The 24,830-nt window shown below is 40.5% G+C and overlaps 2 protein-coding genes across 4 annotated transcripts; both read left to right on the forward strand.

Annotated features, from left to right (window-relative positions):
• Positions 1–136: 136 nt before the first annotated feature.
• Positions 137–11,265, forward strand: pigq (phosphatidylinositol glycan anchor biosynthesis, class Q). Of its 3 annotated transcripts, XM_089018043.1 has the most exons (14): positions 611–631; positions 1,159–1,245; positions 1,325–1,504; positions 1,889–2,251; positions 3,875–4,071; positions 4,145–4,276; positions 5,335–5,455; positions 5,770–5,896; positions 6,042–6,195; positions 7,401–7,512; positions 7,587–7,667; positions 8,803–8,917; positions 9,033–9,094; positions 10,248–11,265. In XM_089018043.1, exons 3-14 carry the CDS (start codon positions 1,352–1,354, stop codon positions 10,413–10,415), a joined length of 1,785 nt encoding a protein of 594 aa, XP_088874169.1. In that variant the 5' UTR covers positions 611–631; positions 1,159–1,245; positions 1,325–1,351; the 3' UTR covers positions 10,416–11,265. The 3 variants fall into 3 exon arrangements, with proteins under 3 accessions (XP_088874168.1, XP_088874167.1, XP_088874169.1); XM_089018042.1 differs by lacking the exons at positions 611–631; positions 1,159–1,245 and adding an exon at positions 137–255; XM_089018041.1 differs by lacking the exon at positions 1,159–1,245 and having other exon boundaries at positions 557–631.
• Positions 11,266–12,187: 922 nt separating this feature from the next.
• rab40c (RAB40c, member RAS oncogene family) lies at positions 12,188–24,629 on the forward strand. Its single transcript, XM_089017862.1, has 7 exons — positions 12,188–12,515; positions 14,093–14,254; positions 18,061–18,121; positions 19,697–19,757; positions 19,831–19,908; positions 20,696–20,918; positions 21,638–24,629. Exons 2-7 carry the CDS (start codon positions 14,113–14,115, stop codon positions 21,910–21,912), a joined length of 840 nt encoding a protein of 279 aa, XP_088873988.1. The 5' UTR covers positions 12,188–12,515; positions 14,093–14,112; the 3' UTR covers positions 21,913–24,629.
• Positions 24,630–24,830: the final 201 nt, after the last annotated feature.

Here is a 24,830-nt window from a genome sequence, read left to right on the forward strand (position 1 = left end):
CAATATTTTATAACTAAAAACACCAGGCTGAGTGGAGCGTGATCACTGAAAATTTAACAATTCATAGAGTATTTCAATATGAAAAATCACAAAGAAATGGAAAAGCATATTTTTTAACAAAAACGTTTGAGATAAAGAATGTTGTCCCGCCCTTTTGTTGCTGTATCATCGCTAAAGCAGATAAATAACTTAACGGTTGGGTGACTCCTTATTTACTGACAGCAGAAACAGCAGCAGCGCTTGCAGTCATTCGTGGTGAGTATGATTATGATTGTCATTCTCTCGACATACAGTTTTATCGATGGAATAAATCACGAAATCCAAGTGGTTTAATATTGCACTGTTCCAAAGGACCATTTAAATAACGATAATATATTACAATGCAACTAAGATAAATATTTTTAAACTAAAAGTTGTATTCGAATGTTAGTACAGGGAGTACATAATGTATATTCGGTTACTATGTGTGTGAAATTTTAGAAATTTTAATTGAGGCTAAATTTAATATCCTCGAAACGGATATGCGGACTTGTGTTTCCCGTTGGAACGTTTAATTTGTCAATAAACAAAATGGCCGCCTAGCAAACTGTTCTGTTGACGGAGGGTGAAATATTTTATGCCTGACAATAAGGTAAAAAATACAACAAACGTACTTCCTGGCGTTATTTTAACTGCACTATACTATATGTTATTATTATTTTATTTTGAAATTGAAATCCCGTTTAATTGCTTTTTGGTCGACGGACTGTGATGGGGATGCAAACGCTCTGTCGTAACGATGATAAACTTTAATTTCTCGTGTTGCAATTACTGACAAACATGTATACGGTCCACCTCGTTCTTTATTTTATCAGATTATAGTTTACCTAAACGTTTTTGCAGTTCTCCGAGCTTGCCAACGCGCGGTCAGGAAATCAATGAAAGCTGTGCCGAGAGCACTGTGCCCTTCACAAAGGACAACAATGAGGACACTCGATGATGTTAGTGCACACATGCTCTAATGTTATTCTCAAAACACCGCCATTTGTATTTAGAAAGGCTTGTCGTGCATATGGTGTGTTTGGTACCACGAAGTAGATTCTGTACCCTTACAGTTGAACCACAGGGAACTAATGGGATACTTTCCTCCTTTAATTCATTTTTTTGACAACGTTGAAGTTTTGCACTGAAATCGAAGGGATCGACATTTTGCTGATTTCATCTGAATACTTGTTAGTGGCCTAGGTGTCATTGGGAGTGGTTGAGGTGAGTTTGTGACCAATAAACTGTTTCTTTATCTCGTGATTAACAAGGATATGTTTTAATTTATTTGTCTTGCGTCCAGGTGTAGAAGAAAACAGACGAATCAGTGATGGTTCTAAAGGTGTTCTTCCCTCAAAGCTGCAATCTTGCAGCTAGCGGTCTACTGGTGGGCCGCTGGATCCCCCAACATGACTCGGCCTTGGTGCTTGCTGTGATCCACTACCCGTTCATCCCCAGCCATGTCAAACACTACATAAAGCAGGTACACAACCAACTGCTGTCAAAACACACAATGCACCATCAACTAGTAATGTGGTTACCCTGCGGCAGTCTTTGTCCCAGTTCCAGTTCAGCATTAAATCCAATTTTCGTTCCGCTTCAAATTCCAATAAATGCCTGTGCCAGAACAACTTTTTGGATGAGTTCCCATTTTAGTGCCACTCTGATTTCAACTCCTGGTTCCCATTTCAGTCTAAGCAATTGGAGTTCCACTTTAAGTTGCATTTATAGTTATAGCTCCAGTTCCAATTGACTTACCACATTTACCCAAGGTCATATGTGTACACAAATCAGCCGCCAGTCCCACACGATTGATGAATTTTGATTCTGGTTCTTCTCTTTCCTCGTGTTTTCACCTGGGTGTTAGATGGCGTCCGAGAGCCAAGTGGAACTCTCCGTGTTGGGCTCATGGAGTTTGCCCCAGGATGGCGAAGAGGGAATGGACAGCTTCTTAAGGGACCTGGGCACCATTTTCCCCCACAAGCATTGGCTCCAGATCAGCCGCCGCCTCGGCCAAAAAGGCTTCAACTGCCGCCTCCTTGCATACCCCACACCACCAAAGGAAGTGAAGAGGAGTGAGGATGAGAAGGAAGAGGAGGAACACGAGGAAGAGAAGGAGAAGGTGATCTTTGTCCACTACGAGCAGAGGAAAGTAATGTTGTCACAGCTACATCCCATCCAGAACGGCATCCCAGAATCCGAAGATGCTTCGCTGTCTGAGTTGAGACAGGTACGCACATGGTTGCTGCCCACTTTATACTAAATCCAGTCTAGTTCATTTTCTGATTCCGCTTTTAGATACCGTTCCAATCTTACACCAAGTTTGGGTTTAATTTCAATATTCTATATGTAGCTCATGTTGGCGATAGTCCACCTGCAGTTTTCATTCTTCATTCTTGCGCTTGCGCCATTTACACATTTTGACAGCCACTGGCCAACTTTGTCACTCCACTGCGTCAGCACCGGAGCAAGTATATTACAATTAGTGCATATTGTTACATGAGCTGCGCCACATATGACATAATTTTGTTAAAATTTCCTTAAACAGCAAATGTTCGTTTTCCGATGTTTGTTTTAACTTTCGTCGTCTGCCATCTTTCCTCACCGGTATCTAGCCATAGTTACCTCACATTTGTTTTGTGCGTTTCAAAGTTGTGGGTAGAAGATATTTCGGGATTTTTCGTGATCCGCCGGAAACTGCCCAAAAGAGATAATCGAATATTCATTTACCCATGGTGCATTGCAGTATTTACATCAAACATGGCGGATGTTTGCAATATGGAGCGTGAGAACAGCAGTAAAACTCTTAAAGACATTAAAAACGGGAAGAAAACAAACACATTCTCATTTTTAAGAAACAATCGAGTAAGTCTGTGGAGGGTAGTGACAATTCGCTGCAGCAAACTGCTGTTAATTATTCGAATACTGTAAAGCAGGGGTGTCAAAGTCATTTTTTGCCGCGGGCCACATTGTAGTTATGGTTTCCTCTCGAGGGCCGTTATGAATTTGGAGAACCCATTAGAATGTTTAAATCCCTTCAAATATTACATATAGAGCACACAGCAAATTAATGAATAACTCGTTTTCAAATCTGAAGTCAAGAATATTGACTTTTATCGTGGTTGACATCCAAAAATATGAAATTTTGGCTCAGATTTTAGAAATCATCATGGAATTTAACAAGTTTGATTTGCTTTCGCGGGCCGAAAAAAAAAGATGTGGCGGGCCGGATTTGGCCCGCGGGCCTTGACTTTGACACCTGTGATGTAAAGTGACCTTGAGAGTTTTGAAAGGCGCTTAGAAATGAAATGTATTATTATTATTATTATTATTATTATTATTATTATTATTGACTAACGGGAACTATGTTAGAGCTGTTACAGCACATTGGAAGTCTTCAAAGCAAATAAATAAATAAAAAATAGACACGAGTAAGAAATATTGCGCTAAATCTGTTCTTTTTGTCTTGTCTGTAATACCGTAGAATATCAAAATAGCACAGGATTGATTGTGTAGTAACTAAAGAAAATTGAAAATGTTTATTTTATGTCTGATACATTCTTTGACTTGAATTAAAATTGTTGATATAGTAGAAAAATAGTTTTTACTCAAATGATGGTTTTTCATTTGCAACTTAGAAATATCAAACTCCAATGAATGTGTTTTGATTTATTTCAATCAGTTTACTATATAGTACTTGGGCAATCTAGTTAAATCGGGCCCCATCAATTTTCAGACACAATCCCTGCATCCCTGTAGCTAGCTCCTAGTTGTAGCTGCACTCGCAGTTGTAGTTTTATTTCTTAATACTATAGGACTGCTATTAGTAATCTCTTTTATGCCCTCTGTCAAGGTGTTCCACACGGTGTCTAGTAGCGCTCCCCTGTTTTTCATGGACAAGTATGACGACGGTCCCCTGAAATCCACCCACTGGCAGTCTGAAGGTCGAGAAGGAAGCATCATTGTGGAGCTCCTGAAACAGGCTTCCGTGCCGGTCTGCATACTTCTCAGACGGCTCCTGGCCATGTGGACCTGGATCTGCGGCATGCGGTTCGGAGAGAGCGCCTGCTAAGATACCCTAGCGTGACGCATATAAACATGTGCATTTTGTGGTCCTTTGCAGGATCTTTGAAGTGTTCCCACTGCCCTTCCTGCGGTCCAAATTTTCAACCTGTGTCCAGCTAAGCTACAGGACCCAGCTCCTCAAGACACTCAGCTCACATAAACCGGCCGAGAATCACACGCAATTCATCAGGTTTCACCACTGGTCTCCTTCTTCTTCCTGTTTACAATGTTAGTTTGCTCAAGCGTTTTCATCACCTTGCTTTGATTATTGTCCTTATCTCGATCCAAGGCCGGTCACAGCACTTATTTTGGTTCCAGTTTTAGAACCGGAACCTAGATGGGGCACCCCGTTCATCTTGTCATTTTAGTTCTTCTTCTCAATGATCATTGTACTTGTAGCACTGGTAGCACAGTCATAAAATTAAGTCTGCATTCTACTTCCTGTTCCGGTTTTAGTTCTGATTTCGACTGAGGACTGAGTTGAGATGATATGAGATGAGACAATCTTTATTTGTCTCACATTGGAGAAATTATATTTCACAGCAGCAAAGTCATGAAAGGGAGAGGAAAGGAAAGGAAGAAGTACAAAAACAAAATATAGGAGCTGCTGTCATGGCAGCCACTCTGGCAATGCCATCTTGCAGTCAAAACAAAATAACAAATAATGTGACACAACACAAAAGACACAGACGGTCATTCAATCTTATGCACTTTTCTGCACCCTCTTTGTTGTATGAAGCAGTTCTAGATGAAAGAGGAGAGAATCAAAGCGTCCTTTTCATCAGTGGATCAGGGACGTCATGGTGGAACGTGCATGTCTGTTACAAGCTAAATATTGGAAGCAAACACAAAGCTGTAGCATGCATTGACAAAAGAGATTACGTCACATCTCCCGTTCCACGTGAATCCGCTTCAATTCCAAGCCGTGACACTTCCACATACGCATCGGCGCTCTGCGCTGACGCTCTTTTCTTCTCATCGCGGGCGATCCAGCCGCAGACTGTCCAACAGCACCGACCTTTCCGCTGAACAAAGTGGGGCTGTGAAAATACTGTAAATTTAAATTTCAATGGCTGTTCTTCTACTTCCAGGCCAAGGTCCTTTACTTCCACTACTACTAGTTTTAGTTTCTTCTGTACTTGGAGTTCTAATCCTAATTCTAGTTTCGTTTAACTATTTTGAGCTCTCCCTTTTCATCTCTTGACTCGTTTATATGTCATTTGTGGCCATGTGGATGTGCGTGTGCAGAAAGGCCAATGTGTTTGTCTCCTTCCTGGTGGACGTGGGTCTGGGTCTTTTGCTGGCCTCCTGGCTCTACAGAGACAACCACATTAGCACGATAGCCAACATGCTAGTTCCTGCTGCTGATGTAAGACACACTCGACGCTGGTTTTTTGCACTCGCACTCAACATTGAAAAAGAGTTATGTTTGAGTTACAGGCTTGTTTGAGTTATTCTACTAGTTGTACTTGCAGCTTTGATTCCAAGATTTTCGATTTAGCTCAATTTATTTCCAGTTTTAGGTTTGATTCCAGTTTTGCTTCTATTGTTTTGAGTAAAGCCACATTTTTTATTTCCACTTTTTATTCACGTCTAGTTCCATTTTTTTCAATCGTTTTTTTTAAAAGGACCACAACTCTTCATGGTGAGCATGTTTGATCATGTGTCTTGATATTTGGTTAGCATGTTGCTAAGGAGCTTCAAGATCTGCTCCAATGGCTCATGGGCGCCCCGGCTGGGTTGAAGATGAACCGGGCCTTTGACCAAGTGTTGGGCCGTTTCTTCCTCTATCACATCCACATATGGATCAGTGAGTGGAAAACACACACGCACTCATATACACACACACACGCATGGACACACTACAGCTTGTGAGTTTTTTTTTAATTATATTTTATTATTATTTTGTTTTTTTGGGTTATTTTTTAACAAAACAGTTACTTGATGTCTTTCAGATTACGTCCATCTTCTGTCACCATTCATGGAGTCCATCCTGTGGTACGGCGGGCTATCGGCGTGCCTGGGTTTGACCTTTGCCCTCTCGTTGCTGTCCGACATGGTGGCGCTGCTCACCTTTCACATCTACAGCTTCTACGTCTACGGAGCCAGGTCTCATAGTCGCCTGCAAGGGGGCAGACTTTTCTCACTTTCTCCGCTGGTCTTTTTTTGGTCTTTCAGCCGTTCCACTGTATTATTTTCGGTCCTATTTTGCTTCTGGTATTTATTGCCATGTATACATGTAAGTCCATATTTGATTCTAGTTCCAGTTTCTGATACTAGGACAAATTACTGTAAATTTAGTTAAATTTCCACATTTGCGGTTGTTCTTTTCAAAGTTCCACTTAGTTATTTTTTTCAGTTTGAAGTCATTCTGTGCTAGTTGTAATTATTGGTTCTAATTCAGGCTGCTATCATTCCAACTGAAGTAATACTTAACTCATTCACTGCCAGACATGTGTAAAAACGTGTCCCCTCCAGTGCCAGGGTTTTTGTCACTGTCGCTCGAATTCTATGACTCTCAGAATATTGAATTTTAGGACTACATAAACATTCAAAGCAACGTAAGAAACCTTAGACTCTCTTCTTTCATCAGAAAAAAAGTCCTAAATTATATGGGTCTGGAGTTATATGAGCTTGAAATGAGGGTGGCTGTATAAAATACAATGCAATGCATACATATTGGTTTATATAGCGCCTTAACAACAGCAGAAGCTGGGACAAAGCACTAATGTGGAAAAAAGACAAATGCTGTGCCCTTGTGAACGATAAAAACATTGTTAGAGGCAATTGTCAGAGGCCATGGCCACCGCTTAATCGGCACCTAGACAAGAAAAAAACCCGAACCAATTCGGGAATGGTGCTCTACGTCATATTTTAAATTCCTGAATAAATTTGTGAATGTGGCAGTGAATGAGTTAATTACTGAAACATGTCATACACACACAAACACGCACACAGAGATACCCATTTACCACCGAAATAAATTGCACCCGAGTTGTTCCTTTGATAGACATGTCTGTCGCCTGCAGGGGCCAGGCTCTTACTTTTTGGTCCTACTGGTCTGTTGACAAGAAATAAGAAAATTGAAATTAAACAAAAAACATGATCGCATTTACTCGCATAAGAAGGTGACATTTTCATGAAAGTACCTTCGCCCTCTTTTGAATTCTGTTGGCAATAAAGTGTCCTGAAGCGGAAAAGAGATTGCGGTGAATAATGCAAAGACGCTAAAGATAGCCCGGGCCAGTGCTGCATTATGAAATATTATTACATATTCATTTAAATCATGCATACATGTTTTCTGACTGTGGCAGACTGTATTGCCTGAAGATCCATGGCCTCTCTTCGCTCTGGCGGCTCTTCAGAGGCAAGAAGTGGAACGTCTTGAGGCAAAGAGTTGACTCCTGTTCCTATGACATGGACCAGGTAGCGGCACATGCATATGATTTTAGACATCATGTGACCGGCGCACTATTTACACATCATTTGTGTCGTCGTAGCTCTTCATTGGTACGCTGCTGTTTACCATCCTCCTCTTCCTGTTGCCAACCACTGCACTCTACTACTTGGTCTTCACACTGGTAAGAAACAAACAAAAGTTTAACTTGGCACCATGAATCTGGCAGGCATGTCTGTCCCAAGTGGGCCCACCCAAAAGTCTCTAGAGCACATGTTTGAAAACACTCAAAACGACCCATTTTGCTTTAAGGTGGTCATTTAATAGAATATACGTAAAAGAGATCATTACCACATAGGCTAAAGGAGCACTATACAGTAATGTTTGGGTTACTGTTTAAAGATGTTGGGTTCTAATTCCTGTTTCACTTCTGGTTCGGAGTTCAACGAAGTTTTTTGATGAAATACCAGCGGGGACGATAGATGGTGAACAGAAAAAAAACTACTTTATTCTCATAAAACAAAAGGAGAACATCTCTCGTCTGAAGCGGGAAGCCAAGAAGAACACAACCCGCCTCCTCAAACTAGTTTTAAAACTACACAGCAGTTATCCGTTGTCCAATCAGCTACGGACAAGTATTGGAAGTCACACAGCAGCGATCTGTCGTCCAATCAGCTACGGACAAGTATTTGGAAGAACATTAGACTGAGAGTTGATGCTTGTTACATTCTGCTTTCGCAACTATTCAACTAATAAGCTTCATAAATCCATGTAAACTAAATTAAATGTGGAATAACATAATATGTTTACTAATCTAAGCATGAAATAACATAATATGTTTACTAATGTGCATAAGCACTCTATCAAAAGAGTTAATGGCTTGGGGGGGAAGCTGTTTAAATGTCTGCTGGATTTGGTGCGTATGGATCGGTAGCGCCTGCCTGAGTGGAGTAGCTAGAAAAGGTGGTGGGCAGGGTTCGGAGGGTCCAGTAGGATTTTCCGCGCCCTTATTTGGATTTTTGCAGTGTGCAAGTCCTCGAGAGTGGGTAAGGCGGTGCCAATGATTTTTTCCGCCATCCTAACTCTCCTTTGAAGTCGGATTTTGTCCATTTTTGTGGCGGCTCCAAACCAAACAGTGATGGAAGAACACAGGATGGATGGACAGCCGTGTAGAAATGTAGCATCTCCTGTGGCAGGCCATGCTTCTTTAGCAGCCTCAGGAAGTACATTTTTATTTTGTGCAATATCTATAAAATTTGAACACACATATTGTAGATAGATGGACGACATTACAAAGTGTGTGTGTGTGTCTTGTCCAGTTGCGTCTGGTGATCGTCCTATTCCAGGGCGTCGTCCATCTGAGTGTGGATTTCATCAACTCCTTCCCGCTCTTCGCCATCAGCCTTCGTGTGTGTCGTCCGTACAGACTCGCCGGTACACCAGCATTCGACTTTGTTACTTCATCAAAATAAGAACAACTTCATAATTTGGTATACATTGTTGTTGTTTTTTTGTTTTTCATGTGTGGTGGGCCTCACCTGCTTCTCAGAGGGTGTGCGGTTCAGGGTGTTGAGTGAGGAACCCGGATCTGCTCTTCATCTACTCATGGAGGTGAGCCCTCAATTAATTAATTCTTTTGTTTAGTTGTTTTTTATTGATTGGTTTATTTTTGTTTATACTTTAACATTATTGTGATTTCCAAACTAACTCTATCCAACATATGTAAAGTATGTTTCAAATATCAATAATGATGATATTAATCCTGACAATCTTTTATTCACTGAAATATTATATTATCTCTTAAAGGACAACCAACGTCACTTTTTTTGTTTCTTAACTGACATCAGAAAAACGTTTTTATAGCATCTAAAATACCCAAAACACGCAGGCTGATATTTTTATTCAAATGCAAAACACCAATAAAAATGACTTAAAGTGTGCAAAATCTGAAAAAAATTGAGCTGTGAATTGAGCATTTTCAGAAGGTCCCGCCCCCACTTCGTGACGTCACACCAAGACGTCTTGCATTGCTGGAGAATCAAAACAATGGCTTCAGATTCGTAGAATATGCTTTCTTGTTACACATCCAGTTATGAATATGATTCAAATAGTTCTAAAGAGGAAAGCATACATGTTTGCAATCGATTAAAGAATTTATTCCGTGCCATTTTGAGGCAACATTAGAGGTAAATGTCTCACCCAAAAAGAGGCAGAAGAAAATGGCAACTTCTTGTAGACATGGAAGTGTATTGCGTTTCCACAGTCGGTTGTCCTTTAAACTGTTAGTTTGAATTAAGTCGTTGAGAGTTTTGAAAGGCGCTTATAAATCAAATTTAATTATTATTATTGTTATTATTATTATTCATAAATGGGATTTTTTACATTTGAAATGCAATTCATATTTTTAATATTAGAATTAATCAACATTTTATTATAAAAGTAATTCTGACACAATATCGGAAAATATAATTCCATAGAGTGTTATGAAATATATTTACAATAAAGTGATAATTTGTTTTCTTTTATTTTAGAAACTACCTATACATCATAATTACATTAATATGGTAAAATTAGCCATTCCAAAACTCAAATTTTGAAATAGTATAGTGTGGGTCTTTCCAACATTTATGACTAACATATGTATTACTGATACATCAATTTTAACCAAATATGATTGAAATAATTTACATTGTACACACAGAAAGGTCTTGCTCACTATCAAATCATAACAATGGTCTTCTTATGTGTATTTTTCTTTCTTCAGATCAACCCGCTGAAGAGCAGCGCTGTGGTTGACACTTACCGCTTACCCACTTACAGCTGCTACCCCCAACACTCGTGGGCCGCCCTGGCCAAGAAGCTCTTTGTGGGGGAACTCATCTACCCGTGGATGCACACTAACGGCAAGGGCCACGCCGCCAAGGCTGACTGACTGACTGACTGAGCAACATGAATTAATTAATCATGAAATGAATGTAAGCGGACGCAGGAAAGAAAGTGAGAGGAAATGGAAAACAGAAGCGCAAGCCACACCAACATGCTGCCCAGTTACTTCAGCGACCAATTGGGACTTGGAAAAGGACCAATCATGTGACCAGCAAAACTCACTTCTTATGAGATATGAAGCACAAACACTCCGAACTGACCGACTAACACTGATTTTTTTTTTCAGTTAAACATGTTGACTGCCTTATGAGGTGAAGTTAATGGTGCGATCGTTCTAAAACCCTTTTCAAATGTTATTTATTCATCTTGAAGTAACATATTTTGAATGCTACCCTTTTAAGGATGGTAATAAATTGATTAATGAAATGACGGAATTGCTGTTTATGCAATTTGATTTTCTAATAGAAATAATACAAACAAGCAAACATAAACGCACATGAATATTGCCAAGAGCCATATTATTAATGCACTTGGATATAAAAATAATAATGTGGTATTTATTTTAAAAGTTGTTTAGCCCCCATAAGCTAATAGTCACACACCAGGAGGGGCTCTAATTCATAATTGATATGTGTAATTTATTTGAGTTTTATGTTTTTTAATCTTACAAATCAAAGTCTTAATTTAGACCAAATGATGTGAACAGTACATGCTGTGATTTTCATTTTTAAAAATAGTTCTTTTAGTTACTTGTGTCATTCTTGTTGCATGCCTCCAATCACGTTAATGCATTCTTGTTGGAGAAATTGACTTACTTCTGATTGATTTCTACTCATTTGTATTGATTTTTCCATAATGCTCTTTTGTTTAATCTTTCCCATTAAACATAAGTCCTAAAAAGGTCTTGTTTCCGACGTCTTTGCTTTTTCAAATACGTACCTACATTCTGATCATAAACGGTCAAATCCTATCCCAAGAGTGATATTCTTATTTTCATCAATCATCAGTGTACATAATTTTTATTATGCCTGTCATGGGCTCAAATTGGCACACTCACAATGAAATCGCTGCTTTTGAAAGACAAATGTAGCCGGTCTATAACAGGGTTTTAAATGTTTACACGAGTAGAACAGCTTGTTTTCATTTCATGTTGTTTGTTTTGCTGGTCTTTTTTCCCACACATCATCTGCTTGTTGTTACCAGTATGCAAAATGAGTAACACTTCTTCCTTACCAATCCTGTCCTCAGGTTTCGAGTTGTCATACACACCGCCCAATCAAGCTATTGAGGAGGCGGGACATTGAGCTGTGTAACGCGAGTTCGCCCTCTAAGGTTAAACATTTCAAATGACTGAAATAGCTTTTTTTAACATAGAAAAAAACACGTATTTGTCGTGGTTTCTGCGTATGTGTTTATTTCACGTGTAATTGGGTATCTGTTGTTTTTTCTTGCCATATTCGTGTCCTGGTTTTTTGAGAATCTTGACCAATGCTGTTTTCTTCCACCTCCATGGTGATTCTCGCAACCAATCATCTGCATAAAAAAGCGGAAACTTGAGCGAATGGGCCGAGCCCAAGTGAGACGCAGAAGCAGCATTCTGATTAAAATGTTAATAATATACACACAATATCATTTTGCGAGGGAAACGTGCCATAAATATTACTTTTGTCTTTTTTTTAGTGTGTATAATTGATCATCTTTGTTTTCACACACGATTCGCGTGTTGTTGACAAGGGAATTTGATTGACAGCATGATCCAACCAATGACACCCACTGTATAAATCTCAATGAGGGCAGCAACCAATCACGTGAGTGAAAAGGCGGGTGATCAAAACTGGAGACAGTAACACAACGACAATCTGTCAGCTTTCCGCAGATCGCCTCACAGTTCTCGGCTTTTCTTTAACTGTTGTCCGGAGGAATGGAAAAACATGGACATGACGGAGTAATACGACGGTGGACGCGCACGGATTCGAGGTGGATTTGTAACAGTTCCCGCCGCGGTGCTCTTCTCCTCTGCCTTCCTGCGTAACACGGGTTCCCTGGATGCGAACGGAGGGACGTTCCAGTCATCTTCGTAGCCGGAAGAGAAGACGACGAGGCGGCCTGGAATCAAGCAAACGTCGCTGGCAGTGGAGCTCACCGGGTTAGCATCAGTTAACTAGCTGCTAACACCAGTGTGCGTGGGGATTTGTCTCACCCCCCAACTAGGGGTCAATACTACAGATGACGGTGTTATAAAATAATTTTATTATTCATAATAAATTATAGCGCCTACTTGATGACGTTAGCCGCTCTCAGCATTGAGATGGATGTTAGCGCGTTAGCATGTGGGTCGGTGGGACAGCTTGTTGTTCGAGCAAGTTATTAAGAATTAGCGAAAAACTTAACTCTCGCTACTTTTAAAAGCAGAAAAAATATATTGTTGCTTTGTCCACACTGCACAAGTCAAATTGGTGGTGGTTTTGTAACTGACAATGTTCTAATGGTTGATTTTAATCCTTCTAAATTCACCTTAATTTTCATGCATTACCTCCCCGACTCTGTTCTCCCTTTTTTGAAAGGCAACTGAAAGTCTAACTATAATTATTCAATTACTCAACCATCAAGTCGGCACACTAACCTTTAACTGCACTCCCGACAATACTAATAATTTTAGCCTTTTAAATTCACCTAAATCTGTTTGAATTTGACCCCTGGTCGTCGTTTTATTTTGCACTTATATGAACGCAACAAATGGTGTTTTAATTTAAATACATTCGACTATGTTATGTTTAATTTCATCCAGAGGTTAACAAAAGTGGCTCTATTAAAATTCAGAAAATGAGACAAATGTAATTGTGCAGTCTGAGATGTGTTTTGAACAACCATGTAAAAATTTAAAAGTGTCATCAATGATTATGTAAAAACATGTTCACCAAACAATTACGTACTATAATATTCTAGCCTATTCTAGCCTACTGTGACCAACGAAGCATGGTCACAGTATCTGAGAAAGTTTTCTGTGATAATTGCTGAATCCTGACTTTCTCAGATGTTGCATGTTATTAGTGTTGCATGTTACAAGTGTATTGAGGAGTTGGTGTGGCAAAATGTGTTTTTTTCACTGTTCATTATTTAAAATCCCACTATTACTTCCTCTAGTATGCAAAAACATGTTCTTTCAAATCAACCATTTTTTATGATGTAATTGTAAAGTCATCCCTATTTATATGACCGAAGGGTGCGCCTCCCATACAAGATGCTGCCATATTTTGCCATTACCATTCAGCTATGGATACCAGGAGACAAACAAATGCTCTGTACTTAGTCTGTCACTCGAGTGAATACTTGGAAGTTGTTTGGTGTGACATTTTGCTTGCTCTTCTGATGAAGAAATTGGAGATAAGGTTGCGAAGCAAGGTCACTCTGGGGTACCAGTGTCGTGCCTTGGTCATTGCGTTCTATAAGTGAACCAGTAGATGACACAAAATTCTACACACTGTACTTTTAAGGACTCCAAACGACAAAAAAAAGACCTGAAAGCACTCTACGGTGTTTAGATTTCAGACGGATATCTGTATTATCAGACAGATGATTACATCTATTGTTATCCCATTGGTGAATTGTTGTTAGTCCAGTTACGCTTTTATTTGAGATGACACATAAGTGCGTAGTCAGCGTTTTCCGTCCATCATTGAGCATCTTTGTTGTTGATGCCCTCATCATTGATTTGCTCACCAGGGCTCATGTGAGAGGAGGCCATGGGAAGTCAGGGCAGCCCGGTGAAAAGCTACGACTACCTACTCAAGTTCCTGCTGGTAGGCGATAGTGACGTGGGCAAGGGCGAGATCTTGGACAGCCTGCAGGACGGCTCGGCTGAATCGCCGTATGCTTACAGCAGCGGTGAGTGAGCTTTTACACTTTCTAGATCTGCAACATTTTTTTTTCTAATGACTCAAATTATTCCTAAAAGGATTTACTGTTAAAGCTTGGCCTTGAAGCTCAGCAGCAAGGCCGTGCTAGCCATTGAGAACTGCGGGAAAATGAGTTGATTTTCTTGAATGGCCGGTCTATTTCCAGGCCAGTCAAAGTCTGTAGCACCTGCACCTGTCACTTTCGTAATGTGCCATACACATAATAAGACCTGTGTTGTTCTGAAACCAATACGTACTTGCTATTTTGACTTTCTTCATTGAGTCAATAATAAATGGGATGCTGTGTTCGTGCTCTCAAGACAGGCTTCTTGATGATATTTTTAAAAGCTTTTAGCGCCTCTCGCTAAGGTTCGTTTGTGACTGGAATAACAAGAAACTTTATTCAGCGTTCATCGCACTGCATGGAGCCTAACTTTAACTCATTCGCTGCCATTACCGAATTTATTTGGGAATTGAAAAGTGTGACTTGGAGCGCCATTCCCGAATTTGTTCGGGGGTTGTTTTTTCTTGCGGTGCTGCCCATAAAGCGTTGATCAGACCTCTGGCAATGTTTTTCCCTTCCACGAGGGGGCGGCATTTGCCTTTTGTCCATGTTTGCGCTTTGGTACAGCTTAAGCTGCTGTTAAAGCGCTATATAAATCAATATGTATGTATTGTATTTTGTACAGCCGCCCCCCATTTCAAGCTCAGATAACTCCAGACCCATATAACTCAGGAATTATTTTTTTTTCTGATGAAAGAAGAAAGTCTAAGGTTTCTTATGCTGCATTGAATCTTTATGTAGTCATAAAACTCAATATTCTGTGGGTCCTCCAATTTGAGTGAAAATGACAAAAACCCTGGCACTGGATTAGACACATTTTTGTCTGGCAGTGAATGAGTTAATGTGCATTTATCTCCTCAATTCTACCTCAACTGCATTTACACTGATTGTTTTATGATAAATATCAATGTCTCTTTAAGTCTAATTTAAAACAGATTCTTTACTTACAGACAGTGTATTGTAGGTGTTCAAATACCTGACATGTCTCGGCATATACTTCCGCCTTCGTCGACAAAGGCGGAAGTATACGCCAAAACCTGTCAGGTAATTGAACACCTACAATACATTGTCTGTAAGTAAAGAATCTGTTTTAAATTAGATATCAAGTAGACAGGATGAACTTAATACAACGGTTTCTTTAAGTCTGCCACAAAAAAAGTCAAAATATAAGGAAAAGTCAACTGTTTGTCTCTTACATTCTGGCTAAAAGCAACAAGGGCGATGTGTGAAGCAATATTTAAACATAGTACAGAAGAAGCCGAACCTTGGGACTGGGTAAAAATATCCTCTGGTTCCTTTTTTTAAGCCATTCTGTATTTTGGTGTTGTGTTTGTTTTGTGTTTATATTTTTAATGTGTTCATAAAAGGCCGAATTTGTGTTGTTGTCAGAGTTACTTCATATGTGTGATGAAGTAGTTGGTTAAATTCCCTGCTTGCGTGGCGGCCGGAAGCATTTGTTTCCTGAATTGCAAGCAGCACCCAGCGTTTGTTGAGAGCCATGCCTTTACCAGGATGATACCTTTGCTTTGTACCATTAAAAAAATACAATTTAACATTTGTGATATTGATTTAATGACAATTAAAATGTGTTGTATATGCTAACCTGATGTAGCGTCCAGTAGCCAGAAATAAAGTCTACATGGCATATCCTCTGACCCGGAAGGAGCAACTTCCTCCAGAGTGGTAATCAGTGGCGCAATATGTTGCCTCACCGCATAGTTAGTTTTAAAGATGGCATGGATGCCATGCAGTTGTCGTCGCCGTCTCTTTGAACGAGTCTTTCTCTCATCTCCCAGAATAGAAGCATCGAGTGTACATATCACAAGAGCCATTGATCATCCCAGGAAGCGCTCTCGGCAATCGAATTAGCTCATCACTTTATCTGGAAAGATCTCATGAGGTTGTTGATGTTAACAAGCGGTTCAGAATCGCCATTTCACACGATCCAAATGTGGAATGAAGCTGTGAAGTGGAGTGTTATTCACTTGATTTAATCTAAATCTGGGTGGAATCAAATCTAGTACAGTGATACCTCATTTTATGAACTTAATTGGTTCCTAGAAAGTGTGTGTAAGGCAAAAAGTTCATCTGCCGAACATTTATTTCCCATAAGAAACCATTAAAAATGAGAACAAACCGTTCCCAGGTCCCCATAAAGCAATTTTCTACTAAATAAGCCTTAAAATTACACAAAATATGCCTTATTTTATGTATAATAAATGTGCTATCGGATTGTAATGAAAGAAATAAACTGTACTGTCCAATAAAGTGGTTTTATTTACCTTTGTGATGGTCGTTGATGTAGTTGCTTCTTGATGATATCCGAGTGAAGTTGCCGTACTTTCTCGGCGATAATACCCTCACTCACTGTCCCCTGCTAGCTGCTTTTCGTTAATCCAAATCAACAGAAGTTTTTCAACCTCTTCTACTGCCTGAAACCCTTGCTTAGACAACACAGAAACACCCTTAGCAACGGTCGACTTAGCATACTGGTACTGGGACACTAAATAACACAAACGCACACCTCGTTCGTGTTTTTCGATGATCTCCTTCTTCTGCTCGACCGTAATTTTCTTTAATGTCTTCTTCGGCTTAACACTAGCCTGTGGTCGGATCTTTTTCGGTTCCATAATAACAAAAGTACTCCACACGATAACAAACCACATCTGCACTCAAACAGGGGGTATGGGAAACTAGTCCGCCAGCCACTGTGGCGCTGTTCGACCGTGTGGTTGGTGTTCGTCCACCGAAAACTAGTTCATATGCCAAGATTATATTCTCGCGAATTTAATGTTCGAAAGGCGAAAAGTTCGTTAGCTAAAGCGTTCGTAAGCCGAGGTATCACTGTCTTATTGTTGTTCACTTTCACTCGTGCTCACAATAAACCATGCGTCTAAAGCAGTAAAACAATTGGCAATCTACGATTCAGGTATTTAGCCTTTGGGTCTTTTCCTGCCGACCACATGCAAAACCACAGAAACCGGTTAAGATCATCCACTCATGAGAACATGTCCAGACACGAAGCGGCAGGTGTCGTCAGACCAGTGTTCTCTTATGGCCGTTAAAGCAATCATTTGGAGGACTATTAAAATCTTGTTGAACTTGTAAAGAATTGGATTGGATTAGCCTTTATGAGTCTCGAAGTGGAGACATTTACATTTAACAGCAGCAAAGTGATGAAAGGAAAGAAAGAAGCAGAAAAGCAAAATACAGGAGTTCCTGGAAAGCCAGCCACTCTTGCGGCGCCATCTTGAAGTCAAAAGAACTAAAAAATCAAAAAACGAAGTAATGTGACGACACAAAGACACAGTCATTCAATCTTCAGCATGTTCTTCACACTCTTTGTTATGAAGCCGTTCAAGATAAAAGAGGAGAGGATTAAAAGCATCCGTTTCACCAGTGGATCAGGGACGTGATGGTAAAATGTGCACATCTGCAACAAGCTAAATGTTGAAAGCAAACACGAAGCTATAGCATCCGTTGGTGAAAGAGATTGTCTCATATCTCCTGTCCGACGTAAATCCGCTTCAATTCCAAACTGCGACAGTTCCACACACGCACCGACACTCTTTTCTTCTCATCGCGTTCTCATCAAGCCATGCATCCATCCAGCCGCAGACTGTCTGTCCAACAGCACCGACCTTTCCATACTGAATTCTGTTGCAAGTAGATCCGAACACTCCCCCCGCAGTGCATTATGGGAGAAGTAATGTGTCTTATTCTTCATGTAGGGATCGACTATAAGACCACCACCATTCTTCTGGATGGCAGGAGGGTGAAGCTGGAGCTTTGGTGAGTACATCCAAGCAACTTTCTCGCTTCAAAGTTCCGTAGGTGCAGACGGATGATGTCCAATCACACCGAGACCTTCCACATGGCAGAATAGTGAGCTGGCAAAAAATATATATATTTAATATGGTCGCCCTGCGTGAAAGTGCCTGACATCAGTGTTTGCACCTCCATGTCTTGTTCCGTGTGAGCCGCACAAGCCTTTTTTCATGAAAATGGGCCAAAGTGGAAAAGCTGAGCTGGCAGCTCCGCATGGAATCGTTCATATATATGCTGTCACCCTCCCCTCCTCACTTTTTTGTGACGCTGTTTGTGTCAGTTCCATGATGGAGGTGCCCAAAACAGAATGTCTGAAGAAAATGATGTTTTTTCACTTCTGGTGTTCGAAAAAATGTATTCTGAGCTGGTTGTATTTACACTTACACTATCATTAAAGGACAACCGACGTCTCCGGTCAAGTTGTGTCCATAATTTGTAAAATGGCTTCAAATGACTTCTCCTGAGCGTATTTTGCAAAGATTCCACCGCATATACCTATATTTTACGTTTTAAGACTCGCGCTAAATATTCCGGAAGTCTTGTTTTTGGGTTGGTGACAAGTCCGTACGTGACGTCACTGAAGGAACGCCCCTGACCGAAAAAAGAACACTTTGTAGCAGTCCTTCCATCTTTTTGGGTGAGACATTTCCCCCCAATGTTGCCTGAAAATGGCACGGAATAAATTTTTTAATCGATTGCAAACATGTATGCTTTCCTCTTCAGAACTATTTGAATCATATTCATAACTGGATGTGTAACAAGAAAGCATATTCTCCGAATCTGAAGCCATTGTTTTGATTCTCCAGCAATGCAAGACGTCTTGACGTGACGTCACGAACTGGGGGCAGGACTTTCTGAAAATGCCCAATTCGAAGCTCAATTTTTTTTGCAGATTTTGGACACTATAAATCATTTTTATTGGTGTTTTGCATTTGACTAAAAATATCATACTGCGTGTTTTGGGTATTTTAGATGCTACAAAACATTTTTCTGATGTCAGTTAGGAAACAAAAAAGTGACGTCGGTTGTCTTGAAATTAATATATTGTGTATACGCACACATGCACGCACACACACACACACATGTATATAAAATCCAATGTAATTTTACAGGAAAAAATGTATTGTACGTATTACCATTGGTCCATTTTCGTAGACTATAAAAATATGATTTAAGAAATTATTTGCATACTAATTTGGAACACTGAGTATAAAATATTTAAGTTTTAATAATAGTAATAGTTTTTAATCCTGCAAATGACTGAGATTTATATTACATACTTATATTCAGTTTTGCATCTTACAAATTGGTTATATTGGTGAAAATATTCAGCTAATGAAAATGTGTATTCTAATGTTTCAGCATGAGTAGGTGAAATTAAATGTGAGCTGCCTATTTTCCGTTGTCTTTTTCTGTGTTGCTTCAAGTAACGTGGGGAGTTACAGTTATATTGCCTGCTACTCTACTACCCCTGGTAGTATGATGAGAAATGTTTATTTCATTGTTTTTTCTCTTACTTTGCTGTGTTCTTGTCTTTAGGGACACATCAGGACAGGGACGTTTCTGCACCATTTTCCGCTCTTACTCACGCGGCGCTCAGGTGAGGCACAAACCAAGGCCTCGTGCGTTCTTTCTCCTTGACTGATTCTCACCTCCTGATCCGTTGCGTCTAGGGTATCCTGCTCGTGTACGACATCACCAACCGATGGTCCTTCGATGGCATCGACAGGTGGATCAGAGAAATTGACGAGGTTTGTGACGCCCCCACCCCCCGCCGGCTAATTGATCTCATTGCCATGTGCTTAAATGTGTCACATCGACTCTCTTCTCTTCATCTTGACATTCAGCTTTCTCCATTCATTGGATTGGATTTGCCTTTATTAGTCTCACAGTGGAGAAATTTACATTCATACATTCATCTGTTCACCCTTGACAGTGTTTATTCTGAAAGGGTTCTCTGGTGAGCCGGAGCCAATCCCAAAAGACTTGCTGGACAATAGGAAGTGGATGTTAGATGAACAAGCATTCACACTCCAGTTTAGATAAGCGGGGTACACCATGGAGTGATCACCAGTCCCCTTTTTTTACTGTTACATTAACAACAGCCCTGTAATATTGTATTAATTTAGTGGTTTCTCCCCTCAAGTCGGTTCTTTTACAATTTGAATTTATTTTTCACATTAATCTCTATGAAAATAATGAGTAAAATATGTAATTTACTGAATTAAATACCATTTTAAAATAAGCTAGTTTTAGCATGTCACTGTATAAATTGTAATATTTTAATATGTACAATGAATAGAACTCTTTAGAATAAATGTATAAATCTTAATGAAAATAATGCGTAAAATATTTAATTTACTGAATTAAATACAATTTTCATACATTCTCATTTGATTTCAACATAAAAAAAGTATTTTTCATCTTTGAAAAGTGGCATATGTTTTGTTCACCTCAACTTTCAATGAATCTTTGCGCTTGGCCTGTCTCAGTTTTGAAAATCAAATTGATCTCTCTCGCTCTTTCTGTCTCGTGCAGCATGCGCCCGGCGTTCCGCGCATCCTGGTGGGCAACCGCCTGCACTTGGCCTTCAAGCGACAGGTGCCCACCGAGCAGGCACGCGCCTATGCCGAAAAGAACGGCATGACCTTCTTTGAAGTGAGCCCACTGTGTAACTTCAACGTTATCGAGTCCTTCACCGAGCTGTCGCGCATCGTCCTCATGCGCCACGGCATGGAGAAGTTCTGGAAGCCTAACCGAGGTAGGGTCCTGACTCAGATGATGTTTTGACCATAGAAAGGTTTGGACTTGGATCATATTAATATACCCTTGCTTCACTCATTCTCTGCCAGATAATGTAAAAAAATGTCTACTCCAGTGCCAGGGTTTTTGTCATTTTCGCTCAAATTGCAGGACCCACAGAATATTAAGTTTTAGGACTACATTAACAGTCAATGGAGCGTACGAAACCTTGGACTCTCTTCTATCATTAGAAAAATAGAGTTAAGTCTTAAGTTATATGGGTCTGGAGTTATATGAGCTTGAAATGGGTGCGGCTGTCCAAAATCCAACAAAATACATAAATTTGATTTATATAGCGCTTTAACAACAGCTGAAGCTGTAATAGAGCGCTATCATGGACAAAAAGCAAATGCTGCCCCCTCGTGGGAGAGAAAAACATTGCCAGAGGTCTGCCCAGCACTTTATCGCCACAAGAAAAACCAAAACCCGAACAAATTCAGAAATGGCCCTCCACGTCATACTTTTCAATTTACAAATAAATTCGGGAACGGCAGTGAATGAGATAATGTATTGCGCCGTGAGTATTTGTCAAAAATCTTTGCTCCCTTGAACGTTGTTTGCGTATTTATCACACACAAAGGTTTCAGATCATCAAACCAATTTTAACATTGCATAAAGACCAAAAAAAGTGAATCCTACCTGTCTCGATGTGAAAAGGTAATTGTTTTGGGTGTGCAGTGTTCAGCCTGCAGGACCTGTGTTGCCGGGCCATCGTGTCGTGCACGCCGGTACACCTCATCGACAAGCTGCCGCTGCCCGTGGCCATCAAGTCCCACCTCAAATCTTTCTCCATGGCCAACGGCATGAACGCCGTCATGATGCACGGACGTTCGTACTCGCTGGCCAACCCGGCCGGCGGCTCCAAGGGCAACAGCCTCAAGCGATCTAAGTCCATCCGGCCCCCGCAGAGCCCACCGCAGAACTGCACGCGCAGCAATTGCAAGATCTCCTAACTGCCAAAGCAAAGTGATCGACTGGCGGTTTGGGATGCTTTGACGCCGGTCACGGCACTGTCCCGGGAGGAGTCGTCGCAACATTTTTGAATGTCCCGCTGCTACTACCGCAACCACAAGTCACGTGAGAGACAAACAAGGAGCGTTCTCCGCCTTGTCTATTTTTTCCACAATTAATCGTTTCTTGTTTCCCAAGCTCAATAAGCTACAAGTTGTCACACTTTGGAAATGGCCTCACACACTACCACAGTCCCACAGTGGAGAAATTTCCATTTCAGAGCAGTAAAATGATGGAAGGAAGAGGAAAGGAAAGGATGAAGTAGAAAAACAAAATACTGGAGCTGCTGGAAAGGCAGCCACTCTCGCGGCGCCTCGTGACATGCGCTCACACACACACACAAACACACACACACTCCTCACACACACACACAAAAGTATTTTCATGCGGTCTTGAAACCCTCTTCGGACTAGCGGACACATTCAAACACGCTCAAGCGTCGTTACATCCATAACTGAAAAAACAAACTGTGTGCTCAATGGACTCCATTTTATTTTATCAAGTGGTTGCATGTAATAAAATCATCTGACTTCTTCTTCTTTTCCTTTCGGCTTTTCCCTTCAGGGGTCGCCACAGCGAATCAGTGTCCTCCATCTATCCCGGTTTTGTGCATCCTCTTCTCTCACACCAGCTACCTTCATGTCCTCTTTGACCGCATCCATAAACCTCCTCTTCGGTCTTCCTCTCGGTCTCCTGCCTGGCAGTTCAAGGCTCAGCATCCTTCTCCCGATATAGTCACTCTCTCTCCTCTGGACATGTCCAAACCATCTCTGTCTGGCCTCTCTGACTTTCTCTCCAAAGCCTCTAATATGAGTTGTCCCTCTAATGTACTCGTTCCTGATCCTATCCAACCTGGTCACTCCCAAAGAAAAAAAAATCATCTGACTCCTGGTAAAAAAGGGCAGGTGTAGCATCTTCCAAAAAAATCTGGAAATTCCAGATGCTTTTATTGCATGCAACCATTTGATGAAATAAAATGGGATAACTTTAACACCCTGTTTTTTTTCCGGTCCACTTGACACGGTCATACAATCCTGTGTCGACTGTCTTTACACGCATACGCACACATGGTTTGTACACTCCACACGCACTCAATCTCCATTCATGTCATCACATTGACATTTCTTCACTTACTCCTCTGCCACTATCTCATACACTCGACACGCACTCAATGCACACGAGCGTCGTCGCCCCAGAAGCTCGTGCACTTCTCACGTACTGGAACGCCTCGTTGTACTTTCTTCCGCACACCAACAAGCGGCTATCTCGCACCAACTCAAAGTTTGTTCCGGTTCCTGACCTGTGATGAGCAGACTTGTGACCATGTCCTAAAATGGACCAATCTGCTGCTTTGAGTCTAATTTTATTCTGTGCATCGCCCGCTTGTTGGCATGAAAAATAATTGCTTCAGGTTTTTCACACTTGTATTGAACCTGACACTAGTCAAAGACTCTTCTTTGATATCTCTTTGTACACTTGATCTTGCCTACTTTGATTGCTACGAGCTCTCTGGCCCCCCATCATACTTTTTTTTTTGCTTCCCCCCCTCCTCCAATTATGGCTAATATAATTTCATTTCAGCGGTGCAAAAGACGTATGGGGTAATCCCAGTGTGACGCATTTTGAAATGTTTTGTGTGAAAATGCCTTTCAGCCACATGAAATGTTTACGACAGCATTTTTTTTTCTCTCACAGGAATCCGATTCAAAGAGTGTCATTATATTGTGTTTTTATTTTTTTTTTATTGTCATCCATAGTTACATTTACACGATTATTAGTTGATGTGGGACGCCCACAGTCCTGCTATGCACAAGTTTGACATCCCTCAGAAAGTCATCTCAAAATTTGGATCATTATTCTCCAAAGTCAAAACAAACGTATTTTAATTCTGCTTTTCAAGATAATTTACTGTTGAGAGGCTCAAATTCAGAGGATTTGGGCCATTTTAAAGTTTGCTCTACTTCATTAATTAATCCATGCAAAAAACGTTTCTAAATTCAAAGTCAAAGTAAGCTTTATTGTCAAATATGCTCATATGCATGACATACAGCACAGATGAAATTATTGGATCATTGCGAAATAATAAATGTTGCACTTTGCTCTTGAGCAGATGAATCGGCTATCGTGTACATAATGCAAGTGCCCCTACAAAGCATTGACAGAGTATGCCACCGATCGTTTCAGTCCCAGCACAAACTATCAAAAAAATCATTGCAAACGTGTGATTCTGAATGCACCCTGTCACTGCTGAGGTCGGCCTCGCCGCCTCCTCCGTGCGCCAGCCCCATGATTCATTGCTACTGAATAATGAACACTCCTCCAGGAGGCGTCTTTATCTTTTTCTTTGCTGTGTGCTTTCATCTTGCCCTTTTTCACAGCTCACTTTTACCCCCCGCCCTCTCTTTCTACACACAACAGCACCACCTCAATTACTTCCTTTTCCAACTCAGTTTCTCTTCTCAAGAACGCCGGCTTTAAGAGCTCATGTCTGTATTTTATTATGTGTATTTTGCTTTTGATAGGAAGGTTTTTCGTGTTTTTGGGGCATGTGTCAAACGCAAAACATTTTTGTGGCCTCCTCAAACAAATTGTGTGTGTCAATTTTTTTTTCTTGACAACTCTTGAGAAATCTTGACAACTAAATGCCATTTTTAATCAATTTTGTTATTTTTACAAACTTTACAATTTGCAATGACTGAACCACAAGTGTTCAAGGGCTCACTGTCGAAACTCTAAAATGTCATTTTACAGTCCTGAAATGTGTTTGTCACACAATTTTGGGATCAAAAAACAAAAAAACATTTTAATTTATTATTATTTTTCCTCTTGATCTATTCTTTATTTGACACCAAATTCATCT

This window comes from Hippocampus bargibanti, linkage group LG17, assembly GCF_051943395.1.
Source record: "Hippocampus bargibanti isolate YZ-2025 linkage group LG17, ASM5194339v1, whole genome shotgun sequence".
NCBI lineage: Eukaryota > Metazoa > Chordata > Actinopteri > Syngnathiformes > Syngnathidae > Hippocampus > Hippocampus bargibanti.

What these genes read in the sequence shown, in the direction of transcription:
- pigq (XM_089018042.1), top strand. Translation starts at nt 1,352, where the DNA reads ATGGTTCTAAAGGTGTTCTTCCCTCAAAGCTGCAATCTTGCAGCTAGC. An exon ending in GTTCCTATGACATGGACCAG is followed by an intron (nt 7,513 to 7,586) that starts GTAGCGGCACAT and finishes GTGTCGTCGTAG; the next exon opens with CTCTTCATTGGTACGCTGCT. An exon ending in CTCTTCATCTACTCATGGAG is followed by an intron (nt 9,095 to 10,247) that starts GTGAGCCCTCAA and finishes TTCTTTCTTCAG; the next exon opens with ATCAACCCGCTGAAGAGCAG.
- rab40c (XM_089017862.1), top strand. Translation starts at nt 14,113, where the DNA reads ATGGGAAGTCAGGGCAGCCCGGTGAAAAGCTACGACTACCTACTCAAG. An exon ending in AGGGTGAAGCTGGAGCTTTG is followed by an intron (nt 18,122 to 19,696) that starts GTGAGTACATCC and finishes TCTTGTCTTTAG; the next exon opens with GGACACATCAGGACAGGGAC. An exon ending in CTTACTCACGCGGCGCTCAG is followed by an intron (nt 19,758 to 19,830) that starts GTGAGGCACAAA and finishes CGTTGCGTCTAG; the next exon opens with GGTATCCTGCTCGTGTACGA.